General features: G+C 39.2%; 1 protein-coding gene across 1 annotated transcript in view; it reads right to left on the bottom strand.

The window, feature by feature from the left end:
- The window catches only part of HYDIN (HYDIN axonemal central pair apparatus protein), a 461,030-nt gene that overhangs the window by 185,379 nt on the left and 251,631 nt on the right, over nucleotides 1–24,020 (bottom strand). The window contains exons 20-23 of the mRNA XM_057534458.1: nucleotides 18,333–18,571; nucleotides 13,280–13,553; nucleotides 11,286–11,429; nucleotides 6,555–6,698 (exon numbers count right to left, since the gene is read on the bottom strand). Of these exons, the coding sequence (XP_057390441.1) occupies nucleotides 6,555–6,698; nucleotides 11,286–11,429; nucleotides 13,280–13,553; nucleotides 18,333–18,571 (801 nt within the window). The remainder of the gene's footprint in view (nucleotides 1–6,554; nucleotides 6,699–11,285; nucleotides 11,430–13,279; nucleotides 13,554–18,332; nucleotides 18,572–24,020) is intronic.

Genomic DNA, 24,020 nt, shown 5'->3' on the forward strand with positions numbered 1-24,020 from the left:
ATAGTAATCAAATTGGTAAAAATTAAAGACAAAGAAAAATTATTGAAAGCAGCAACGGAAAAATGACAAATAACAACAAGGGAACTCCCATAAGGTTAACAGCTGATTTCTCAGCAGAAACTCTACAGACCAGAAGGGAGTGGCATGATATACTTAAAGTGATGAAAGGGAAGAACCTACAACCAAGATTACTCTAACCGGCAAGGATCTCATTCAGATTCGATGCAGAAATCAAAAGCTTTACAGACAAGCAAAAGTTAAGAGAATTCAGCACCACCAAACCAGCTCTACAACAAATGCTAAAGGAACTTCTCTAGCTGGGAAACACAAGAGAAGAAAAGGACCTACAAAAACAAACCCAAAACAATTAAGAAAATGGTCATAGGAACATACATATCGATAATTACCTTAAGCGTGAATGGATTAAATGCTCCAACCGAAAGACACAGGCTTGCTGAATGGATACAAAGACAAGACCCATATATATGCTGTCTACAAGAGACCCACTTCAGAGCTAGAGACACATACAGACTGAAAGTGAGGGGATGGAAAAAGATATTCCATGCAAATGGAAATCAAAAGAAAGCTGGAGTAGCAATACTCATATCAGATAAAATAGACTTTAAAATAAAGAATGTTACAAGAGACAAGGAAGGACACTACATAATGATCAAGGGATCAATCCAAGAAGAAGATATAAAAATTATAAATATACATGCACCCAACATAGGAGCACCTCAATACATAAGGCAACTGCTAACAGCTATAAAAGAGGAAATCGACGGTAACACAATAATAGTGGGGGACTTTAACACCTCACTTACAACAATGGACAGATCATCCCAAATGAAAATAAATAAGGAAACAGGAGCTTCAAATGACACAATAGACCAGATAGATTTAATTGATATTTATAGGACATTCCATCCCAAAACAGCAGATTACACTTTCTTCTCAAGTGCACACAGAACATTCTCCAGGATAGATCACATCTTGGGTCACAAATCAAGCCTCAGTAAATTTAAGAAAATGGAAATCATATCAAGCATCTTTTCTGACCACAACGCTATGAGATTAGAAATGAATTACAGGGAAAAAAACGTAAAAAACACAAACACATGGAGGCTAAACAATACGTTATTAAATAACCAAGAGATCACTGAAGAAATCAAAGAGGAAATTAAAAAATACCTAGAGACAAATGACAATGAAAAAACGACGACCCAAATGCAGCAAAAGCAGTTCTAAGAGGGAAGTTTATAGCTATACAAGCCTACCTCAAGAAACAAGAAAAATCTCATATAAACAATCTAACCTTACACCTAAAGGAACTAGAGAAAGAAGAACAAACAAAACCCAAAGTTAGCAGAAGGAAAGAAATCATAAAGATCAGAGCAGAAATAATTGAAATAGAAACAAAGAAAACAATAGCAAAGATCAATAAAACTAAAAGCTGGTTCTTTGAGAAGATAAACAAAATTGATAAACCATTACCAGACTCATCAAGAAGAAGAGGGAGAGGACTCAAATCAATATAATTAGAAATGAAAAAGGAGAAGTTACAACAGACACCGCAGAAATACAAAGCATCCTAGGAGACTACTACAAGCAACTCTATGCCAATAAAATGGACAACCTGGAAGAAATGGACAAATTCTTAGAAAGGTATAACCTTCCAAGACTGAACCAGGAAGAAATAGAAAATATGAACAGACCAATCACAAGTAATGAAACTGAAACTGTGATTAAAAATCTTCCAACAAACAAAAGTCCAGGACCAGATGGCTTCACAGGTGAATTCTATCAAACATTTAGAGAAGAGCTAACACCCATCCTTCTCAAACGCTTCCAAAAAATTGCAGAGGAAGGAACACTCCCAAACTCATTCTATGAGGCCACCATCACCCTGATACCAAGACCAGACAAAGATACTACAAAAAAAGAAAATTACAGACCAATATCACTGATGAATACAGATGCAAAAATCCTCAACAAAATACTAGCAAACAGAATCCAACACCACATTAAAAGGATCATACACCATGATCAAGTGGGATTTATCCCAGGGATGCAAGGATTCTTCAATATATGCAAATCAATCAATGTGATACACCATATTAACAAATTGAAGAATAAAAACCATATGATCATCTCAGTAGAGGCAGAAAAAGCTTTTGACAAAATTCAACACCCATTTATGATCAAAACTCTCCAGGAAGTGGGCATAGAGGGAACCTACCTCAACATAATAAAGGCCATATACAACAAACCCACAGCAAACATCATTTTCAATGGTGAAAACCTGAAAGCATTTCCTCTAAGATCAGGAACAAGACAAGGATGTCCACTCTCACCACTATTATTCAACATAGTTTTGGAAGTCCTAGCCACGGCAATCAGAGAAGGAAAAGAAATAGGAAAAGAAGAAGTAAAAGTGTCACTGTCTGCAGATGACATGATACTATACATAGAGAATCCTAAAGATGCCACCAGAAAACTACTAGAGCTAATCAATGAATTTGGTAAAGTTGCAGGATACAAAATGAATGCACAGAAATCTCTTGCATTCCTATACACTAATGATGAAAAAATCTGAAAGAGAAATTAAGGCAACACTCCCATTTACCACTGCAACATAAAGAATAAAATACCTAGGAATAAACCTACCTAGGGAGACAAAAGACCTGTATGCAGAAACTATAAGACACTGATGAAAGAAATTAAAGATGATACCAACAGATGGAGAGAGATATACCATGTTCTTGGATTGGAAGAATCAATATTGTGAAAATGACTATACTACCCAAAGCAATCTACAGATTCAATGCAATCCCTATTAAATTAAAAATAGCATTTAAAAAAAAATAGCATTTTTTACAGAACTAGAACAAAAAATCTTAAAATTTGTATGGAGACACAAAAGACCCCGAATAGCCAAAGCAGTCTTGAGGGAAAAACACGGAGCTGGAGGAATCAGACTCCTTGACTTCAACCTATACTACAAAGCTACAGTAATCAAGACAATATGGTATGTGCACAAAAACAGGAATATAGATCAATGGAACAAGATAGAAAGCCCAGAGATAAACCCACGAACCTATGGTCAACTAATCTATGACAAAGGAGGCAAGGATATACAATGAGAAAAGACAGCCTCTTCAATAAGTGGTGCTGGGAAAACTGGACAGCTACATGTAAAAGAATGAAATTAGAACACTCCCTAACACCATACACAAAAATAAACTCAAAATGGATTAGAGACCTAAATGTAAGACTGGACACTATAAAACTCTTAGAGGAAAACATAGGAAGAACACTCTTTGACATAAATCACAGCAAGATTTTATTTGATACACCTCCTAGAGAAATGGAAATAAAAACAAAAATAAACAAATGGGACCTAATGAAACTTAAAAGCTTTTGCACAGCAAAGGAAACCATAAACAAGACAAAAAGACAACCCTCAGAATGGGAGAAAATATTTGGAAACAAATCAACGGACAAAGGATTAATCTCCAAAATATATAAACAGCTCATGCAGCTCAATATTAAAAAAACAAACAACCCAATCCAAAAACGGGCAGAAGACCTAAATAGACATTTCTCCAAAGAAGACATACAGATGGCCAAGAGGCACATGAAAAGCTGCTCAACATCACTAATTATTAGAGAAATGCAAATCAAAACTACAATGAGGTGTCACCTCACACCAGTTAGAATGGGCATCATCAGAAAATCTACAAACAACAAATGCTGGAGAGGGTGTGGAGAAAAGGGAACCCTCTTGCACTGTTGGTGGGAATGTAAATTGATACAGCCACTATGGAGGTTCCTTAAAAAACTAAAAATAGAATTACCATATGATCTATGAGCCATATGATCTATCCATATGAGCAATCCCACTACTGGGCATATACCCAGAGAAAACCATAATTCAAAAAGACACATGCACCCCAATGTTCATTGCAGCAGTATTTACAAGAGCCAGGTCATGGAAGCAACCTAATTGCCCATCGACAGACGAATGGATAAAGAAGATGTGGTACATGTATACAATGGAATATTACTCAGCCATAAAAAGGAACGAAATTGGGTCATTTGTTGAGACGTGGATAGATCTAGAGACTGTCATACAGAGTGAAGTAAGTCAGAAAGAGAAGAACAAATCGTATATTAACGCATGTATGTGGAACCTAGAAAAATGGTACAGATGATCCAGGTTGCAGGGCAGAAGTTGAGACACAGATGTAGAGAACAAACGTATGGACACCAAGGGGGGAAAGCTGTGGGGGGCTGGGGGTGGTGGTGTGATGAATTGGGCGATTGGGATTGACATGTATACACTGATGTGTATAAAATTGATGACTAAAAAAAAAAAAAAGACTGTTGACGGCTACTGCCATACTATCTTCCAATGTACACTTCCCCAACACCTTAGGGGATGCCTGTTTCCACATGCCGTCCCTAACACAGAGCATTACCTAATTTTTGCTCTTTGCCAATCTTATAGGGAAAAAAATGTGTTTCATAGTAATTTTAATTTGCATTTTTTCTAACATGAGTAAAGTTGGGCATATTCTCATATATTTAAAAGCTATTTTATTTTTCTTGCTGTGAACTCTCTGTTCATTTCCTTTGTCTATTTTTCTATTGGGTTGTTGGTATTTTTCCTGTTGATCTGTAGAAGTTCTTTATTTTTAAAATTATATGTATGCTTTTTATTAAAGTTATATGTGCAAATAATATAAAAGGTCAAAATGTACTACAAGAGCTATCACAAGAAACAGTAGTTCCTGACCCACCCTGGCATCCCGACAATACTGAGGTCACAATTTCTCAATTCTTGTAGCACAGCAGGTCTATGGAACAGTTTTTTGGGGCAGAGAGGGGACGATCAGGCGATGCACACGACTCAGACACCAGGGATTATTCTGGGGTATCGACACTGACACAGGAAACATTAAATTTCCCCGTTTTGATGAGTTTCTCTGGGGAAGAGCATTTATCTTTATGTCTTGGGATAAGAGCCAGCTGCCCAAGTCTTTCGAGTGGGGTCAGCGGGCACAGCTGTCCGGTGCACACAGAATCCCTCTGTTTTCAGCCCTCTGCTCCACTCGCTGCCTCTAAGCCCAGGCTACTTGGGCTGAATGACTCCCACTTCTTTGCCGCTTCACTGGTGAATTTTCTACGCTTCAGGTCTTTGTGCCTTTTTGTCCACCCACTCCCTTCCTCATTCTATCTTCTAGAATTTGTTTAAATCTCTCATTATTTGGTTATACCCTCCTCTTGCCATTTTATTTTATTGCTCTGGGTGTCTTTCCTGTTGAACATTTCTACTTTTATTAAGATTTCAGGAGGGACAAGAGTGGGTCTAACCTCCCACCCAGACAGAGAAAGCTGCTCATACCTGAATTTTCATTTTCTCATCCATTTGTTTTCCTCTGCTCTTGAGTTCACTCTTCACCTCCTCTTTGATCACTTGTATCTTGTCCTTGAGCTCTTTTTAAAGACAGGTCATATCATCTGTAATTTCTCTGAGACTGTAGAGAACTCCCTGTTTGTACTGTGGGTTTTCTTCCTTGCATAGGTTCCCTTGCAGGAGGTTTTCATCTGCCTCTTGCTTATGATCATCTCCTCCTTTGATTTCTCTGTTCAAAGATCTTAGCTATTTTTTTTCCCCCAAATCATGTTTGAATGAGACCCACTAAAGAATCAGTGAGGAAGGAAGGGCAGGGGAGGGTGGCGGTGCAGTACTGTCTGAGACACGCTCTCACCAAGTGGCTCTGTCCCCCGTCTTCCACAAAGATCTGTCTCCCCGAGTGTGGCTCACAGCAGATGTCCTTAAGTCCCAGGCTCCCTCTTCTGAGATCCTGCGATTGCTGCCTGCCCTCACTTCCTCCTCTATGTCACTTCTCCATTAGCTATCTCCCTGGACTGGGAGGCCGAACACCGTGGGGTGTGGGGCTGGTCTCTCCTTCAATCCTCCTTCCCTACCGCTCTGCAGTGCCACCTGCCCCAGGGCCCAGCCATTCCTACTGGTGTCCTCATGCCCGGCCAAGGATCACAGGGATGATCTTGTGGGAATGTTCAGAGAACACTGCATCCTGCCCCAGACTGGTGGCCAGGGGAGCTCACAGCCTCCTGCTTCAGCCTGGTTCACATTTCTCACTGTCTGGAGATGGGCTGGCTGGTTTAGGGTTGGGGCTTTGAGTTTTGGTCAAATTTGAGTTTTAGTCATACTTGAGGGGGATTAAAAGATCTTTCCTCTCATTAGTGGGAAGTCACTGTTTTCTAAAGTTGAGCTTCGTTATAATGGGCAGGAAGGAAAGGGTCATAATAATGAGCAAGAAGCTCTCACATTGTTAATAATGGTTTTCCTACCAGTTGATATCAGAATTTATTGATATTATGACTCATTTTAGATTTTTCCTCTCTGTTTCCTGGATTCTTTATATTTTTCTCGACTGAAATTAGGCAGTGTACCAATACTATTCTCTTTTTTTATCACACACACAGCACCCCCCTAGGAGTTAGGACACCCTCTGCCCAGTTACCTCAGGAATTGAGGGCAGTGGGGATTTATCAGCCTTGCAGATAAAGAAGGGTCCACTTGTTGAGAGCAACACGTTCACAGGCAGGGTGGAAATGTTCTTCATGACCAAGGGCTGGTAATCAGGTTCCAGGATAGTGTTAGGTTTCTGCAAAAAATAGAAAAGAGGAAACAAACCAACTTATGGTAAACACAGTAAGCCTTTAGCAACAAATGTCTGATATTCATTGTTAACAGCAGAATTAGCATTCTCTCTATTTATATCTATAGATGTATGGATTTATATTATATCTATCTGTCATGTATCTATCTATCAAGATATAGATAATATGTATCTATATATTACATAGGTTCACTTCTCAGTAGTCCACCATACATTCCAAATGATTTATCTAAATCTCTACAAGGGATTAATATAGATGTAGATATAGGTATAGATATTTTCTATGTATCTATGTATCTGTGTATCTATTTCACTAGAAGAGATCCTACTTAAGCCAGAAGACAGATTAGATTTTCTTACTTTCTTGTTGCCTGGTTTTAAAAACCCTATATAAGCCATGCTTCTGGGTAGAACTGTTACTACAGAAGTTCCCACAGCATCATAAAACAAAGTTTAATAAATTAGTGATATCTTATGGAAGAACCCATGTATCATTACAATGAATAAAACATTTTTTCCTTACACAATATTCTGTTCATGCTTAAAATACCCAATTTGCAAATATACTTATCTTGCTATATTGACAAACGCTCATAACTATTTCCTGTAAATTTTCCTGATAACACTGGGAGAGTTGATTTAGAAGCATCGTTCACTCTGTTAGATCAAATTTCATTTTTCAACTGGAGAAAGCATCATAAATGGATCTTAAGCTGGAAGTTTCTGGTTAGACTGGATTTTTCTCATTCTGACATTGGGATCCACATTGTTCATTGTGTGCCTTGGAAAGGGGGTCCTTTAATATCGGTACGGAAACCTCAGTCTCTGGCCTCCAAAAAGAATCTCCCTCCCATTCCCTGGCTCTTCCAACAACTCTAGCCTATTTTTCCCAGGCCCCTTTGCTTTGATTTGCTTTTCTCCCTGTTCCAATTTCAGTTAAGTCCTCCTGATTCCATGTTTTGCTCTGCCGCTGCCTCTGCTTCTTTGTCCAGCATAGTCTTTCTTCCACTGTGGTTCCTGGAGCCACTGGCTCTGAGCGAGCTTGGGTGACCAGTGTCCACGGTGTCTTAGTCAGTTCAGGCTGCTATAACGAATATCACAGACTGAGTGGTTTAAACAACAGCCATTGACATCTCATAGTTCTGGAGGCTGGGAAGTCCAAGATCAAGGTGCCAGCACATCCAGTGTCTGGTGAGAGCCCACTTCTTGGTTTGTAGATAGCTGTCTTCTCACTGTGTCCTCACATGCCTGAGAGAAAGATCATCTCTCTTGTCTCTTCTTATAAGGGCACTAATCCCATTCATGAGGGCTCCACCTCCATGACCTTATCCCTTCCCAAAGCCCCCACTTACAACATGATCATATAAGGAATTAGGGCTTTGGTGTATGAATTTTGGGGGGACACAAACATTCAGTCCATAAAGTTGGCTTGAGCCACCTGCATCGGTTGTACCTCATTAGCCCCTTGTGCACTCCCAAAGTTCTTTCGGAGGTTCGGTCTGGCACTTACCACGAGAAGCTGCCACTGTCCCCCTCCCTCTAACATGGTAATATAGGTACTGGGTTCACCTTGCACTTGCAGATTTCATACTACAGTTTGGGGAGGGATGAAGCAGCACTTTCGACCTTCCCCCCAGGCTGCTGTGTCACCGCAGGTAGCTTTGAAGTGAAGAAGCCACACTCAGTTGGTTTTGGCAAGAGGCCATTTAGAGGTTAGTGATGAGAAAGAGTCAATGCACAGAGAACCCGTTCTATTTTAAAAATGACCCTTTCTCTCTGGCTTGTTTGTCTCGTCAAATATCAGGAGACAGGATTTGCTTCTGGACTTCATGAAGCAAACTGACTGCTAGTTTCATTTGACCTTTTCAATTCCACAGAGATGTGGTTTCATCTCTGTGGCTTATGAATGGTACAATAGTTATACAGCAGATCAAATCTGAGGAAACGGTTATAGAAAAATTCTTCCCATAGGCAGGCTTGGTATCATTAAAGTCTAAGGTACTAAATCAGATACACTGCCCTGAGCCAAAAACAAAGAGACAGAATGGATAATTGGGTGTACCAAGACAGGTCTCCTGCACACCCTGGGTAATGAAGTCGCATTTCTTCATTGTCCCTGATATGGAGTAAAATGTGAGCAGGAAATGAACAATGAAAAATACAGTAGTAGGACAGATTTCAAACTTGTGATATTTGGGAGGAAGGAGAGAAGGGCAAAAACAAATAGGGTGTAATGACTCAATTCATTTTTTAAATTCAACAAGTCACTGTCATATTCAAAATATTTGCTATTTATTTATTATGCTATTTATTATTCTAGTGATAAATTCAAACAATAGACATTTAAACAAGAATATGCTTTAAAAAAAAAACAAGGCTAAAGGATATAAACAGAAGAAAAGGAACACTACCCACACATTTTTATGAGTGTTTATGTACTTTGGAAAAAAAATCTAATAGGAAACTAAGCTGCATATTTATCATATACTGTAATGTCTTGCACAGAATAGCTATTCAATAAATCTTCACTGAATGTTCTCTGAATGGCTACATTTAGAGAGAATATGATGCAACCAAATTTGGCACAGCTGTTGCCAGTAAATATCTTTCCTGATTACTTAAAAAAGGAAGAATTTAAAACAGCAATGAAAGCTTAATAACTGTAGAAGGAGTTCTGGTAGTATTTTCATTTTATATGTCTCATGGAGATTGTCACAGTTAGTTTAGCATCCTGTAACTGAAACTTTTATCCTCCTTCTTCAGTGTCTACATTCCCCACCAGTTTGTTAGGTTAGGGTTTTTGCTGTGTCTTTACTGTCTAATACACTGCAGGTGCTCAAAAATTATTTGTTGATTTGAATTGAACTTGTACATCTCACCTCCCGTACTAGCCTATAAGTTCCCTTATTCATCTCCTGGCAGAGCACCTTATCCAGATGTCTATTTAATATGAACAATATATATAGAATACACCAGAACAAATGGTCTTAAACATTCTCCTGCTAGCCTCCGTTAACAGAAGGAACCCTGGTTGGTTCCCCCATGACTGGTTAGGCACTGCCACACCCAGTCCTTTCATGTGACAGCATAGATCACACCATAGGATCTTCCTTAATGCTTGGTCTTCCCAGTTGGTTGTGAAGTTCATCAGGGAGGGACTATTCTCACTGTTGTATCTCTACGACCCGGCACAGTGCCTGGCGCACGGTAGGTGTTGATAAATACTCCACTCCGCAGCCCGCGTGACTGTTTCAATGAATACATCTGACCATGTCACTCCCTTCCCTGAAGCCCTCCAATGGTCACCCAAAACAAAACCCGAAGTTCACAACATGTGTCCCAGTCATGCCACACACACCTGGCCCCTGCCCACTTCTCTAGATGGACTTCATTGTCATTCTTGGCATAGTCTCTGTCTGAGGTGGCCCTTCAGGTTTTATGCTGACCAAGCTCTTTCGTGACTCAGGCCTTTTGCATGTGCTGTTCCCTACAATTCTCTCTCCCCACCTTGTCACCAGACCGACTTCTATTTGTCCTTCCGGTCCCAACTTGAGGCATTTGTTCAAGGAAGCCATCTATGACCTCACGTACAAATAAGGTCATGTCTCCTGATATATACTCTCACTGCAAGTTATACCTCTTCTTCATAGCACTGTTTAGAATTATAATTTAAACAATTAAATTTTAATAGTTAGTTGACAGTTTGTAACCTCAACCAGTCTCTTAGCTGTGACTATGTTAGATTTTTAGCACCCACACAGCCCTTGACCCAGAGGAAATGTTCTACACATACCTGTCCTGAACAGTAAATAATTCTCTGCTGGAAACCTGCCTAGGACTAGGTCAAGTCCTGCTGTGATATCTCCCCTCCTCTTCACCACCCAGCCCACTGCCCTGAGCAGCAGTCATCCCCATCTCTCCCCTGTTCTGGGCCTCCCCCACTTACCACTCACCCTTAACGGCACATGAAGTTATAGACAGTTATGGGCATATACATCAAAGAATGTGAATCAAATAGTTTAAGTTGATTATTCCCAAGCAGTGTTAGGTGATCTACAAAATAGCTTAACTTGGGTCTCAGTTTCCTCCTGTGTATCATGGGAAAGAGAAGCTCCTGCACAGATTGCTGTGAGGGACAAATGGGAAAATGTATGTAATGAACATGGCTCATTGCCCAGCACGTACCAATCAATAGTGGTAGCTATTCTTACTGGTTACTGTAATTATCAATAATTCTTCTCCAGCCATTTCTATACTGTGATGTTTATTTTACCTAGTTAGAGTAAAATGATGGACTGAAATGCATTTTCAGTGCACTGCAATACCCCTTCACTTTGGTCTTATACATCAGGAATGATGGAAGTAGAATTTCTATGGCAATTCACTTTTCAAAAGAATGTAGGTTTAGATTCAGAATTTTTAGTTGAATGTGTATTGGCCTCTGAAGCTTAAAAAACATTGGCTGGGTGTGGGTGTAACAGGATTCCCATTAATTTAGCTTCTGAAATGAAAGCGTGAACATGTGCACCCCTAGCTGGAGCGCCCGGCCCTCCCCAACACAGCCCCACTGACCTTCTCCAGTCGGTATACGAGCTGCTTGGTGGAGAGCTGGATGAATGGCGCCACGAACTCACAGATGATGTTCACCGTCATCACCAGGCTCTTCCCCTTTTGTGTCCCGATGATGGTGTGGCACACCAGCTTTTCTTCGACTATCTGCAGACAAGATATACGAGCGTTTGTGGAACCTCTAGAGCTTGGAAGACCTAATTCTCAACAATCAGCAAAATGATTCTCAACTACCTGCCTGGGGACACCAGGGAGGAGCACATTTTTCTGAGCAGTGCATGTCAGGGCTGGGTCTCCGTCACACAAAGTCTGATTGGTTAGATGTGTCCAGGAGGGGTCCTGTGGCTACTGCTGACTGTCCCTGAGGACACAATCAATTTACATTCAGCTCATCCAGTATATATATGGAAGACTTATCAGGGCTGTTAGGGACTGGATACACAAAACAGTGATGGAAGAGGCAGATAAAAATTCTTCATGGGCTATCACTGTGCTGTACACCTGAAACTAACACGACATTGTAAATCAACTACAGTTGAAAAAAAAATTACTCATAGGCTTAGAATTCAATGGTAGTTACACAATGTCTTATCAAGGTAGTTGGAAGCTGGCTGGAAAAATTTTGCCTTTCACATTTGAATATTTAAAAATCGTGTATGGTAATTAACACTTCTTTGGACCCAAGAGCCTTAGATTTTTATAGAGTAGAAAGGACCCAAAGTGAATTTATAACATGAACAGCCTTTACTGAAGACTGCTCAGGTGTCAGATGTTAATGAATTCAAGTCTCTTCTCAATTATGTAGCAGAACTTGGAATACAGGGGAGCTTTTAGTAAAGCTACAACTGAATTTAGAACCCCAGCAGCTCAGATTTAATGCCTTTAAAATACAGTCACCTCTTGAGAACAACACTGTAAACATGCCTGCAACAGACTGTCAGTGTCGAGATGAGGGCCTGCATTCTATTCATCTTTGCATCCTTAGTGCCTAGCACGGTGTGCGTCATGTGGTACATACTCAGTGAAAGTTGGCTGAACCCCTCAGTAACAGAGAGAAAGAACATATTATATACTCCATAACGGGAAATAACCTTCTTTTTTAAACTGAGGATGTGTTTTTCCTGAAAATGTTCTGTGAAGAAACAACATAAGTGAAACAAAGTGCCATCCGTGACCCTCGAGGAGCTAAGCAGGGAACCAGCTTTCCCATCTCGTCTGCTGGGAGGCAATTTCTTACTGTTTCCTATTTTCATGAGGAGAAAGTTCAGCATCACATCCTAATTTGGTGACCCAGCAGGAGCTCAGGTAACCATCACTTCTCATTCACAAAGTCTGCCTTTGTGAAGAGGCTTGTAAGTGATTTCAGAAGTCTTTCTTTTAGGTTTTTAATGGTTTCCAGCCTCCATGAGGGAATAGGAATAAACAGACACATGGTTGGATCTGCCTAAATGTCTTAAGCAGAATGGTAATAATGTGAATAAGAGCAGAACATCAGAGTTGCTGAAGATAAATGCGGCTCTTTCATTGATACATAAAAGGATGATGATTATAAATGTGATGCTGTTGAGTCAAGCTGAGAGGGAAGGAACTAAGGATATCCCAATACCTGGATAGGAGAGGCAGCCGACAGTGTCTATAAAAACATTTTCTTAAAAATAAATATTAAGTGAATACTGCTAAGTATTAATCAGAGGCTTAGCTTTGGCTGAACACTGGATGTCCCTCTACCAGAGACTGGCTGGCTCTGTTGACTCTGGGGATGAGAACCTGCTTTAAACAGTATTTTAAGATTGGGTTCATGGTAGCTGTAGAAACAAACAGAAAACTCAGCAGAGCTGAACCTTGAATGCAATGGGTGCTGCCATGGTAACTCAGTGCTGTATGCAATCCTTGAGAAACCACAGCCTTTCTTCAGATAAATGTCAAGGGACTCTCCTAAGAAACAGAGCAAAGATTTATTTAGGAGAATAATAGCTTCTAAATGTGTGTCCTCTTACCCTGGGAGTGGCAGAATAGCCTTCAAGTATCACGTCAGTCGTCTGGCCTGGGTACAGCTCCATCCTGATGGGGTGGAGTTGAAACACGGGGCTTTGAGGATCCCTGGGTGCCTGGGAGCACTGGGACTGGCACTGGCTCTCGGCACGCCCCTTCTTAGCCAGTCTCTTCTTACCCAGCTTTTCTTGGGGACAGAAATCTTCATTCATCCAGAACAACTGTTGGACCCGACGTCCCTTGTTGGTCAACTTGAAGCGGTAATAATAGGTGTCCAGGCTGGAAAAGAGGAGGCAAGGATTGAGAGGATTCAACTTTGGGTTGTTCTGTTCAGCTCTACAGACTTGGGATTTACTCCTCCAGAAGTATTTAAAAAGTGAGCAACAAAATAGACATTTTTTTTTTTTTTTTGAGTAGGAAGGCTAAATGGTGATACTGCTAGGAACTACTAGGACAAGGTGACATCTACTCGTTGGGTCATTAGACTTGAGTTTGGTCCCTGAGTTGCCATCACCAGGAAAGGGGCCATGGGGAAGTGGCCCCACCCATCTCCAGTTTTTCTCAGCAGGTTAAGCTGCCACATAACACACAGATACAGTTCATGTGAAAATCACTTCAATTTACGAGAAATGGTACTGAGAAGTGAAAGCAAAATAGCTACTGAAGGAGAAGTACATTTCAAATTATGTTGAGTCAATTTCTAGTAACTAGTTAAATGTCTTGTGATGGACTCAATTTGAAGGGAACTTTAAAGAGAAACAACACATATCCTCTAAACCTTACCAAAGGTCAAGGGGACTATAATGCATCAGAACACCACCTGGATCGGTCATTTATCTCAGACTAATGTGCTTTAAAGATGCTACTACTCATGCATGCATGCATGCATTCATTCATCTATTCCACAAATATTTACTGAAGACCTCTTTATTATCTGTCTCTTTGCTAGACACTGAAATTTCTAAGATCTTGGAGGTAGTTCAAATGTGTTTTTGTTTGAGTTTTTTTTTTTTTACTGATTTATAAGCTTAAGTTATTTATTTATTTTTTCACACACACACACACACACACACACACACACACACACACTGTATTTTATTTTATTTTATTTTTTTTTTTTTTTTTAAAGATTTTCTTTTTAATTAATTAATTTATTTATTTTTGTCTGTATTGGGTCTTCGGTTCGTGCGAGGGCTTTCTCCAGTTGCGGCAAGCGGGGGCCACTCTTCATCGCGGTGCGGGGACCGCTCTTCATCGCGGTGCGCGGGCCTTTCTCCATCGCGGCCCCTCCCGTTGCGGGGCACAGGCTCCAGACGCGCAGGCTCAGCAATTGTGGCTCACGGGCCCAGCTGCTCCGTGGCATGTGGGATCTTCCCAGACCAGGGCTCGAACCCGTGTCCCCTGCATTAGCAGGCAGATTCTCAACCACTGCGCCACCAGGGAAGCCCTTATTTTTACAAGAGATAAAATAGACTGACACCAAGCATTGTAAATGGATGACCACAACAAAAGCAACAATGACTGCAATTACCAAACACGAAACACACTCATACTATGTCATAATATTGACATTCAGTCCAGTAATCCTCCACTGTAACAGCTCCTTTACTTTGCAGTGAAAATTGATTTGTATATTCTTTGCCTCTGAGTCCTTGTGGGATTTTTTTTTTTAATAATTCAAACAGAAAGTCACAAAAATTATAATCATCCTCATCAGTTCACTCAGTCCCATGTAATTAATTTTTTTTTTCATCTTGATCTTTTGTTAGCACTTTTATGAGTTCATCAGTTTTTCATTAGCGTTCTGAAAATGCTTATTCATTCAGTTCAGCAGTATAGTCAGTTGCCAGAAACCTGTACTTGTCAGAGTCTTTTCCATGAATTCCTTGAAGATGAAACCCTTTTATAGGAACATATTTGCAAAAGCATCAGAGTACACCCATAACTGTCTATAAATGACAAAAGACTTAAAAATGACCACGGTTAAAGATTTGATGAAAGTTCATAATAATGCAATTGACAAGGAAATTTAGTTATTTCTGAGATATACATTTTAAAGTAATAACTAGAATTATGACTTATAACATTATACCAGAACATATAAGATTTTTAGAAATTTCATGTAATGTCTGAAACATATTAACATATTTCCATACAAATAACCCAATGAAAGTTTAGTATTAGTTGTTTTGTTTGTTTGTTTTTTATACTGCAGGTTCTTATCAGTCATCAATTTTATACACATCAGTGTATACATGTCAATCCCAATCGCCCAGTTCAGCACACCACCATCCTCACCCCACCGCAGTTTTCCCCCCTTGGTGTCCATATGTCTGTTCTCTACATCTGTGTCTCGACTTCTGCCCTGCAAACCGGCTCATCTGTACCATTTTTCTAGGTTCCACTATAAGCTTACTTTAAAATATTCTTTTCAGGGAAAAAACTCATCTCAGGACTTTTAAAATTTTTTATTTTTGGGGGCTTTGAGTTTTCATCCCATCTGTCCCTCCTTTGGAAAGACACCATGTCTAATAAGCAAGCTGAAGCTTGATAAATAATAAGGAGTGTTTGCCAGTTGTCAGGTATAACCATTATTAGCTAAATATATGTCCAATGGGGCATGCTCATTGGAGTCTTCACTTTGTAGTTTGACTTCAGGGCTAAATGTAGGTTTTGGGGAAGATAATAAATAACATATACTATTTTATAAACTAGGCAGGGTCTCTGTCACTTATTCACAGTATATCTTTCAGTCATCAGAGCATCCCAGTAATAATAAGCATATTGATCAATTTTATTGATGAAGAAACAGAAGCTCTGAAAATTTAAAGGAGTTGTCCAAAAATATGCCATCAGAAGAGGTGGCATACGGGTATTTCTTTAGATCCCTGTGCCCAAAAAATTGGCAAACTTTTTCTGTAAAGGACTGAATAATAAATATTTTAGACCTTTTGGGACATGTGGTCCGTCACAACTACTCAACTCTCCACTGTAGTGTGAAAGAAGCTGTAGACAATATATGTACATGAATGGGCGTGGCTGTCTTCCAATAACACTTTGTTTATAGAAACAGGCAATGGGCTGCAGTTTTCCCACCCCTGCTTTTGATGATTCTTCTGGAGATTGCTGGCATCAAGATTTTATATCAAAAAGAAGAACAGGGGCTTCCCTGGTGGCGCAGTGGTTGAGAATCTGCCTGCCAACGCAGGGCACATGGGTTCGAGCCCTGGTCTGGGAAGATCCCACATGCCGCGGAGCAACTGGGCCCGTGAGCCGCAATTACTGAGCCTGCGCGTCTGGAGCCTGTGCTCCGCAACAAGAGAGGCCGCAACAGTGAGAGGCCCGCGCACCGCGATGAAGAGTGGCCCCTGCTTGCCACAACTAGAAGAAAGCCCTCGCACAGAAACGAAGACCCAACACAGCCATAAATAAATAAATAGATAAATTAAAAAAAAAAACAAACCTCCTGTCTTTAAAAAAAAAAAAAAAAAAGAACAATAGGGTTTAGGCAGAGCAGAAATTGGCAGCTAAAAGCTACAGGTTGCTTTTATATTCATAGAAAACTATCAGCTATCCCTCCAATTCTAGGCAAGTGTCAGAATATCCTTTGGGGCCATTTGACACTATTTGTAGATTAAGGAGAACATGTAATTAAGTCTGGTTTGCAGTATATTGTTTTCTGTAATTATATTTGAATGCACTTAACAAATAAATTTGGAAACAGGAATGGTATGCAATGACAAAATGCCCTACCATATGGTCAATGGATAGGAGGAGAGGAGCATTTTTTTGTATCTAGTTGACACAAAAACTGTAATTGGATGCCTCTCTGAAAACATATGCAATTAATGATCTCACTTGCCTATTACTTAATTCCTACTGGTTTATGGTATTTTCAATTAAGTGTCATATTTTGTAGATGGAGCAGAGGAAAGGAGGTATGGATGGGTTTGTGGGGAGGGTTCCTAACGGTATTTTGTTAGGTACATCTCTAAACACAGTGTGTCCATCTTGGTTTCAGGGCCTTAGACCAGAAGGCAGGAGCATCCCTTTGAGATCTGTTCACAGTACTGAAACAAACAGGCACCAATTCAGCTGGCTCCTGAGAGTCAACTAGTGACAATGCATGACTTCTGAGGAACCATAAACAAATCCTCACACATATCCTCCATGGTTAGTATTCAAACCCCATACATTTTTAGAGTCACATTTAGATCGTTCTGCTCAGAGATGTCTATACTGTACCACCTTTTATTTAAATATTTAGACTCTCTAGCTTTTCCTGAGTGATCAGGTAGAGCCAACTACAACCATCTCAGTTGTTGGTGCTATGGTGGGGAGGCAAGCAGAGAACATATACGAAAAAAAAAAATTACTGGCTTTGCAATACCTGATAAGATACATTTGCTATATATATATATATATTTTAATATTTATTTATTTATTTGGCTGCACCGGGTCTTTAGTTGCAGCACGTGGGATATTCGTTGCCACATACGGGATCTTTAGTTGTGGCACATGGGCTCTTAGTTGCAGCATGCATGCGGGATCTAGTTTCCTGACCAGGGATCGAACCGGGGCCCCCTGCATTGGGAGCGTGGAGTCTTAACCGCTGGACCAGCAGGGAAGTCCCGGCAATATATTTTTACCTTCCTAGTTATACTTTACTTAGGTTATCACTAAGATCCATTTGTATTTTCTACATTCATGGAGAGGAATTAACAATATATTGGAATCAAAGAAGAGAAATCATGTTCAAGATTCTGAATTTGTCACAGAGAAGCCACTATAAGTTTTAGAGAAGAATATACTTCCTCTGAACCATCTCTTCTCTAATGTAGAGGGACACAGCTTGGAGAATGTAACCAAACTATGACTAGGAAATGTCTTCTTGTGGCTGATGAACCCATCTGGAGGGGGAAAAGTGAAGATAGGGAAGGGAGGGGGCTGAGGAGGCTAGTTCTGTTTACTTAAAAATAATTTTCCAAAGTAGGAGTGATGCTCAGCTTATAGAATATATGTGATATGTATAAAAATTGGTCCATGATATTTCCTTACCTAAAATGTGCTCCCAAATTGAGTTCTGGTGCAAAGGGCTTATCTGAAACAATGGTGGAGCCAATTCCTGAAGCCTGGACAGGTATCCGGTAGGTGTTGCTATTTTCAATGTCCAAAATGACTGTGTCTTTGAATGTCAGTATGTCGTTCAGGTTGGCAGTCAGTGTCAGTTCAACATCACTTTCTGGGGGAACTGTGCCTTCCTTGGGTTCAACCGTCCAAAGGGACTTTTTGTGTGCCTGTAACACAAGACTACAAGTTAACAGTGAAGATATTCTTGGCTTTTCATTCTGCACATGTCAAAGCCCTCTATACTTCAAATGCCTGGCACTGCAGAACTCAACATCAGAGACAAACATTATTTTTTTGAATCAAAGCAGCTGGGTGTTTGTTGGCTTTTCTTTTTTTTTTTTCTTCAAAAAGCAATATGATTCTGAAGAGCAAACCTACAATTCTACTTCTGAATGCTCTGTGAAGATTCTTTACATCTCTTTCTTAAGATGACAGCCCAGTTCTCTAACAAGCTTATACTAATTATCTGCTCTAATCTCCAAATTCTGAGATACCAACAGAAGGTACAACATCCTTCCCGGAATTTGGAAGTTTTAAAAGAAATGTTTTTCAAATGCAAAGTTTCCATGATGTTATAGTAGGGATGAACAGCTTTCATTAATAAACACAATATAGGAAGTCATCTCGGTTTCTATTATTTCATAATAATCAATAGAATTTCATTTGCTAAAATTCCAAACTTACTTTGAAATGTGTGATAGGACTAAATTATAGAGTTGGAAGTGACTCCCACCAACCTGTTCCCTTTAACTGCTTAGATCCTCATAGCTCACTCTCTTTCCTCCCTAAGGTCTTTGACCAAACAATACCTCTCAATGAAGCCTACTCTGACCATCACACTTTAAGTTGCAAGCCTTCCCCCCCGTACTCCTGATCTCCTTTACCCTGCTCTATATTTTCCCCTGAGCACTCACCATCTTCTAACATAGTGCATGATTGATTTATCATGCTTCTGTCTCTTTGCACTACAGTATAAGCTCTCCAAAGAAGGGATTTTTGTCTTTTTTGTTATTGTTGTTCACCGATACATCCCCAGTATCTATAACTATGCCTGGTACATAGTAGATGCTTAATAAATATTTGTTAAATGAATTCATGTATCTGCCTTTTAATCAAATCCTTCGATGTTAGAGATCTTATTTATCATCTAAGGTAACTTATCCCTGGTTTTAATAACTCAAACTATTTGATATGTCTTCCTTATATTAAATAGAGATACATTTGTTTGTTTGTTTTTGACCTTCCAAACACTGGTATTTGGTCCACTCCCTTGGAGCTAAATAGAATAAATCAAATCTCCCTCTTTTGTTCAACAGCCCTTCAAATTCTACATCCAACTTTAGAAGAAAACCTCATATGGCTCCAAAGTAAGTTGAAAATTTGGTTAAAGTGTCAAATAATAAAAAATGACTCATGCTATAAGCATCTTATTTAATTTAAAAATATAAATTCTGTTTCTTTGGTGGTAATCTATTTTCCCAGGCTGCTTCTAAGATTTTTCTCCTTGTATTTGATTGATTATAGTGCAGGTTCACTACAATGTCTCTAGTTATGGGTTTATTTTTATATCCTGTTTGGAATTTGCTACACTTCCTGAATCTGTGGTTTGATAGCTTTATTTCTGAAAAATTCTCAGCCATTATGTTTTTAGATATTGTTTCTGCCTCATTCCTTCTCCTTTCCTTGTATTACTCCGTTACACATGGGTATGACTTTCCTAGTGTGTCCTCTCTGTCTCAGCCTTCATCTGCATTTTCCATTCTTTCTCTCCCTGTGCTTCATTTTGGATGATTTCCTCTGAGCTATCTTCTAGTTCATTATTCTTTCTTCAGCTGTGCGTAATTCACTGTTAAACACATTTATTATGTTATTAATTTCAGTGTTTTTTGTGTTTTTGAATTCAGGTTTTATTATTTACTTTTCTTTTTATACATTTTTCAGCCTTTTGAGATTTTTAAAAATTCTGATTATGACATTCAACTTATTAGCTACTTTTTCTAGTCCTTCCTAGTCAACTGTAAATTTGATAAGCAAATTGTTCTTAGGATTTTTCAATACATATAGCAAATACACATTCAGTGGTTCTGAGGTCCAGGTGTTGTGGGAGACACAAAAATGTCCAAAGCACCATTCCTGCCCCCAAGAAGCTGATAGTAATGACATTCAGAGAGACCACCATGTAAACAAAAAAAATGCAAGTCAGAAGGAGGCTGGGGTGAAAGTGCCCCAGGGAAATCTAAAGAACAAGGTGCATTTCCGGAGCAGAAGATATTGAAATTCTTTGACTGTATGACAAATTTCCAGACACATTTTCTTTTCTGTCTAAATGTGAAATTGAGCATAATTATCAGGTAGTGTGATCCCTAACTATATATATATATTTTTTTTTTAGTTAGTTAGTTAGTTAATTAATTAATTAATTGGCTGCATTGGGTCTTCACTGCCGCGCGCGGGCTTTCTCTAGTTGCGGTGAGTGGGGGCTACTCTTCGTTGCGGTACATGGGCTTCTCATTGCAGTGGCTTCTCTTGTTGCAGAGCATGGGCTCTAGGAGCCCGGGCTTCAGTAGTTGCAGCATGTGGGCGCAGTAGTTGTGGCTCACGGGCTCTAGAGCACAGGCTCAGTAGTTCTGGTGCACGGGCTTAGTTGCTCCACGGCATGTGGGATCTTCCCGGAACAGGGCTTGAACCCGTGTCCCCCGAATTGGCAGATGGATTCTTAACCACTGCGCCACCGGGGAAGTCCCCCTAACTATATTATACTATTGCTTGATAAAATTCAAATTTATTCTACTCTAATTTTATATATAAACAATTATCTCAAAATTAACACAAAGCACCATATCCCTATTTTGATTGCTGTATCATTTAAATCATTTCTAACAGTCCTGTTTTGAGGAAGAAATTACTCAGAAATATTTATATGGATAAATATTCATAGAAAATATTTATTGATGACTAACAATACACTGGGAAAAGGCTGAAAAAAGAAGAGATATAGAGATCATTTCGAAACTTCCAGGATAATAATGGAGAGGCAAAGCCAAACTCTCCACTTCACTGAAGAAGAGTTTGATCACTCCCTTGTGAATCTTTCTTGGCTCCCCGTACTCTTCTGAGTAGGGAAGGTCAGAATAAGCCCTCTAAAGAAAAGCACATAGAAGAAAACAACAACTTACAAACAAATGTAAAATATACTCTATGGGCTGGATTTGAGAGGGCACTCCAGTCCAGAATTATCCTGCCTCTATTTAGTTTCTATGGTGTATTTCTCCTAGCAAATGTAAAAACACATGTAGCTCTATGAGGGCTTAGGTACAATGTAAAGCTGTGGATCAGAAACTTCTGACAAGCATAGATTGGGTTTGGAATAGAGTTGCACTGCTTGATGATGGTTGTAAATAAGAAGAATGTATGTTGCAATTTGCAGACAAGAGTTAGAAATTTCAGCCAGGCAGAATCTCACAGGATGGCAGTGCTTTGGAATGTCACCAAAATCCAGGTCTGGACCCAAAGCAGATTCAGAGACTGGATTTGTTCAGTGGGCCCTGAATGGTCACTCTCTTGGGGACAGGCTCACAGGCACTTAAATAAGGAGAATCTAAGATTTAAACTCAAATGCCAATTTCCCAATTAACAACTGAGGAAAATTCTATTCCATAGACCACAATGCTAATTATATTGCCTCCTGGTTTGAAAGTCTGCATGGGAACTAATAAATACATTGCATTTTAAAATTCAAATAAATTAAATGAAGCACAGAAGACCAGTTCTCAAGATTATAAATTGTTTATAAAGAGGATGTAGATGAATGATGATGTGGAAATCTTATTTTAATTTTGGTATTAATGGAAATTATAGGTTTAACTCTAAGTCCAGAGGCCTGTTATTATTCATAACCTTTTAATATGGGCCATCTCTAGAGACACAGATATAAAGAAAACAATTAAACATTAAATACCACACTAGTTAAACTAGGGCTGAGATAAGATATTTGTATGAGAATTATCTCTATTGGGAGGACACTTGCGAAAAGAAATGTTGATGCTTGTATGACTCAAATTGTTTTTCCAAAATTTCTCTCTAACTTTTCTACTCACAGTAAATTAGCCCTAGTGGAGTACTAAAATATTAAGAAAACAGCAAGCAAAGTCTGTCTTTCCAGAACATTAACCTGTATTTGTATGTAATTTTATCTTAAAATATTAGTAACAAAAAGATAATAATTCTCATAAATTCAATTTTGGGGACTATAGATCAATTATTACTGGCAAGAGAAACTACAAGATTGAATGTCACTGTATTTTGCTCATGTTTAGGTTCAAAGAAATAACTTCTTTGCATCTTAATTTATCCACTTTTCAAAAACAGTCTGTGATAGCCCAGTCACAACAATGTAAGGTTCTTCTGGCATGCACTTCAAAACTCTTGTATGTGTAACTGATTCACTTTGCTGTATAGCAGAAACTAACGCAACATTGTAAATCAACTATATTCCAATAAAAATTTTTTAAAAATAGATAACTAACAAGGACCTACTGTATAGCACAGGGAACTATACTCAACATTATGTAATAATGTATAAGGGAAAAGAACCTGACAAAGAATAAATATTTATATATATATATATATATATATACACATATATATATGTGTGTATATATATATATATATATGTATATATATAACTGAATCGCTGTGCTGTATACCTGAAACTTACATGATACTGTAAATCAACTATACTTTAATTAAAAAAAATTAGAAACAAAAAACAAAACTCATAGCCTCGACCCATTTCCCAGTTCCAAAGCCACTGTCACATTTGTAGGCATCTGCTACAGCAGTACCCACTCTCAGCACCAATATCTGTCTTAGTCAGCTGGGACTGCTATAACAAAGTACCGTAGATTGACTGGGTGGCTTATAAACTACAGAAATTTGTTTCTCACAATTCCAGAGGCTCTAAGTCTGAGATCAGAGTGCCAGCATGGTTGAGTTCTGCTGAGAGCCCTCTTTCAGAATGAAGACTGTTGCCTTTTCCTTGTATCCTCACATGGAAGAGAGCAGAGCAGAGGAAGCAAGCCATCTTCTGACCCTTAGTAGGGCACTAACCCCATCATGAGGACTCTACCCTTGTGACCTCATCTAATCCTAATTACCTCCCAAAGGCCTCACCTCCTAACACCATCACATTGGAGGGTAGGGTTTCAGCATATGAATTTTGGAGGAATACAAACATTCTTCAGTTCCTGACATTCTGTCCCAGGCCCCCCAAATTCATGCCCTTCGCATATGCAAAATATATCCATTTCATCTAAACAGCTCCCAAAGCACATAACTTGTTTGGTTTCACAGGTTCACAGCTAGAGAGGAATTTTACCTCAGGATGAATGTACCTTGAGTCTCACTCATACCTGATTTAATTGATATTTAGATGAGACTCTAGACTTTAGAGTTGATACTGGAATAAGTTAAGACTGTTGGGACTGTTGGGATGGAATGAATGTATTTTGCATGTGAGAAGGACATCAATTTGGAGGGCCCAGGATGGAATGTTATGAACTGAATGTTTGTGTTCCTCCCAAATTAATGTTGAAACCCTATCCTCATTGTGATGGT

This window comes from Balaenoptera acutorostrata, chromosome 19, assembly GCF_949987535.1.
Source record: "Balaenoptera acutorostrata chromosome 19, mBalAcu1.1, whole genome shotgun sequence".
NCBI lineage: Eukaryota > Metazoa > Chordata > Mammalia > Artiodactyla > Balaenopteridae > Balaenoptera > Balaenoptera acutorostrata.